The sequence below is a fragment of the Triticum dicoccoides genome, chromosome 7A, assembly GCF_002162155.2.
Source record: "Triticum dicoccoides isolate Atlit2015 ecotype Zavitan chromosome 7A, WEW_v2.0, whole genome shotgun sequence".
NCBI lineage: Eukaryota > Viridiplantae > Streptophyta > Magnoliopsida > Poales > Poaceae > Triticum > Triticum dicoccoides.
This window is the reverse complement of record NC_041392.1, coordinates 730,825,187-730,828,152: the sequence shown is the minus strand read 5'-3', so window position 1 is coordinate 730,828,152 and position 2,966 is coordinate 730,825,187. Positions and strand designations below refer to the sequence as shown.

The following is a 2,966-nucleotide window of genomic DNA, read 5'->3' as shown; positions in this document are numbered from 1 at the left end:
TTTAAATTGAATGAGCCAATGATCATTCGACCTGCAAACAAAATCCGACCCAACAAAAACTTCCCCTGCTAGCTCATCATTAAGCAGGGGTTCATATATTAATTTTACTTGGCTCTTTAGTTTTTAGAACAAAGTATCACGGCATCATTATCAGTGGAGCAACACTGGTGAAGCTTGCAGAGGATGACACCTTAAATAATATCAGATGCAAGTTGGCTTATTAACCTTTAATTTGCTCAGAAAGTAAAATATGAGAATGAATCTTTTAAATATTATTCATTGCAGCCTTCACAAATGCCCCAACTTTTATAATAAAAATATAGGAGTAATAATTTGTTGTATTTGATTATATGAATTCATAAAGAGGGAGGACAAGAACCACTCTTCCTCCAAGAGAAAATGAAAGTAGGTAAAGCAGGAGTTTCAATTCAAACATGAAGGTTAGAATTTTTTTTATGTTAACATGAATTGGTGTTAGAATGTTGCCAACCATAACTTGGGTACTATGTTGTTTCACAATATTTTTTATGTTAAATACACTTTGACTTGTTTGGCTATCCTATGTTAGTTAAAAAAAGGGAAACAACTATCCTATGTTAATCCTAATCCACTCCTATTAATACGGCCGTTAACCTTATCCATGAGGCTGAGCAGCCTTCCATCCTCCCGGTTCCCGGGCTATAAATAGGCGGCGCCCGATCCCATCCCACATCGCCTCATCGCACTCTCCTCTCCTGCCCCCGGCACTTGCAGAACCTTGATCGATCGTAGCTCGTGTTCCCTCTCCTTTTCGCGGCGATGGCGGTGGATCTGACCCCGAGGCAGCCGGCGAAGGCGTACGGCGGCGAGGGCGGCGCCTACTACGAGTGGAGCCCAGCCGAGCTGCCCATGCTCGGTGTCGCCTCCATCGGCGCAGCCAAGCTCTCGCTCGCCGCCGGCGGCATGTCCCTCCCCAGCTACTCCGACTCCGCAAAGGTCGCCTACGTCCTCCAAGGTATGTGCATGCAACCGATCGATCTCGATCGCCGACCAACCGATCGATCTGACTCAATTAATTTTGGTTAGTAGATGCCAGTGTAGTAAAAAATGGTAACGTTCATTTTGGATCGCAGCTCTCCTGAATTGTCTCTCTGTCGGATACACGTTGTTTACTTGTGATCACTTCTGAAATCGTGCTAGTTTTGTTTAGTTTCGTCAGGTTAGCAAAAACAAATACAGTAGTATTATTGTTGTTGTTTGCTGAATTGTTTAGTTTCGTCAGGTTAATTTTGGTTCGTAGATGCTAGCGTATTTATCGAATCAGTTTAGATCGAATGCTAACCTAGATTGGGATTGAGGGGAGACATATTTCTCCTGAATTGTCTGACGAATGCACACGTTGTGATCAGTTCCGAAATCGTGCTAGTTTTTTTTTTTGGTGTTCGGTTTCATCAGGTTAAGTGTGTCTCCATCAGATCCCACTTATTTCGAATCAATAATAACAGAAGAACTATTATTGCGTTTCTTTTGAATAAATCTCTTTGCTTAAGAGGTCCTGAATGTTTCATTTATTTGGTTTTGCCCTGTTGTTTTAATCAAATCTTTCTGTAACGTCACAACTTGGCCATGCGTGTTGGTTTTCCTCGGATCTTAACATGCATGCTGTTTTCGGAATTTCGTTGCAACATTAATCAACAGTTTAGACTTGTTTTTCCACGAGTTTCGTTGTACTAATGCTGCTCATTTTGATCTATGATTGACAGGCAAGGGAACCTGTGGCATCGTCCTGCCTGAGGCCACCAAGGAGAAGGTGGTCGCCGTCAAGGAGGGTGACGCTCTGGCGCTCCCGTTCGGCGTGGTCACCTGGTGGCACAACACCCCGGGGTCTGCGACGGAGCTCGTCATCCTCTTCCTTGGCGACACCTCCAAGGGCCACAGGCCCGGCCAGTTCACCAACTTCCAGCTCACGGGCGCCAGCGGCATCTTCACCGGCTTCTCCACAGAGTTCGTCGGCCGCGCCTGGGACCTCAAGCAGAATGACGCGGCCAAGCTCGTCTCCAGCCAGCCAGCCTCCGGCATCGTCAAGCTCTCAGCCGGGCAGAAGCTCCCCGAGCCTGTCGCAGAGGACCGCAAGGACATGGCGCTCAACTGCCTGGAGGCCAAGCTCGACGTGGACATCCCCAAGGGCGGCCGTGTGGTGGTGCTCAACACGGCCAACCTGCCGCTTGTTAAGGAGGTCGGGCTGGGGGCTGACCTGGTCAGGATCGACGCCCACTCCATGTGCTCCCCTGGATTCTCGTGCGATTCGGCGTACCAGGTCACGTATATCGTCCGTGGCAGCGGGCGCGTGCAGGTCGTCGGCCCGGACGGCAAGCGTGTGCTGGAGACCCGCATCGAGGGCGGCAGCCTCTTCATCGTGCCCCGCTTCCACGTTGTGTCCAAGATCGCTGATGCCTCTGGCATGGAGTGGTTCTCCATCATCACCACCCCCAAGTAAGGAATTCATTACTGAAACAAATTCTACTTGTCATGGTGTTGTGCACTTGTGCTTCTCCAGAAATTAATCCATGGGGATGATCTAATAATAGCATTGTTGCTGCAGCCCGATCTTCAGCCACCTGGCGGGGAAGACATCGGTGTGGAAGGCCATCTCGCCGGAGGTGCTGGAGGCGTCATTCAACACGACGCCGGAGATGGAGAAGCTCTTCCGGTCCAAGAGGCTCGACTCCGAGATCTTCTTCGCCCCCAACTAGGGCCATTCATTGCACATCGGCCGGTCGCCTTAGGCAGAAATCAATAAATTTAGTTAGGCTTTGAGCGTGAGTATGTCAGTTAGCTCTGCAAAATCTATCTTAGTTGCCCCTGACAGATCAGAATGTTTCTGTCACTTCGTCATAGGTTAAATCAAGTGTGAGTGTTTGTTGCCGGCCTGAGCTATTATCAGAACTGATGAATGCAATCGATCGTTAAATTCGGGAGAAATTGTT

The 2,966-nt window shown here is 48.5% G+C and overlaps 1 protein-coding gene across 1 annotated transcript; it reads left to right on the top strand.

Moving 5' to 3' along the window:
* Positions 1 to 716: 716 nt before the first annotated feature.
* Positions 717 to 2,961, top strand: LOC119329895 (legumin A-like). The gene is made up of 3 exons (XM_037602993.1): positions 717 to 994; positions 1,743 to 2,472; positions 2,582 to 2,961. The coding sequence occupies exons 1-3, from the start codon at positions 799 to 801 to the stop codon at positions 2,730 to 2,732; spliced, it is 1,077 nt and encodes a 358-aa protein (XP_037458890.1). The 5' UTR covers positions 717 to 798; the 3' UTR covers positions 2,733 to 2,961.
* Positions 2,962 to 2,966: the final 5 nt, after the last annotated feature.

Excerpts from the sequence above, each read along its gene's own strand:
- LOC119329895 (XM_037602993.1), top strand. The coding sequence starts at position 799 with ATGGCGGTGGATCTGACCCCGAGGCAGCCGGCGAAGGCGTACGGCGGC. Across the intron at positions 995-1,742 it reads GGTCGCCTACGTCCTCCAAG|GCAAGGGAACCTGTGGCATC; the intron begins GTATGTGCATGC and ends TATGATTGACAG. Across the intron at positions 2,473-2,581 it reads TCCATCATCACCACCCCCAA|CCCGATCTTCAGCCACCTGG; the intron begins GTAAGGAATTCA and ends TTGTTGCTGCAG.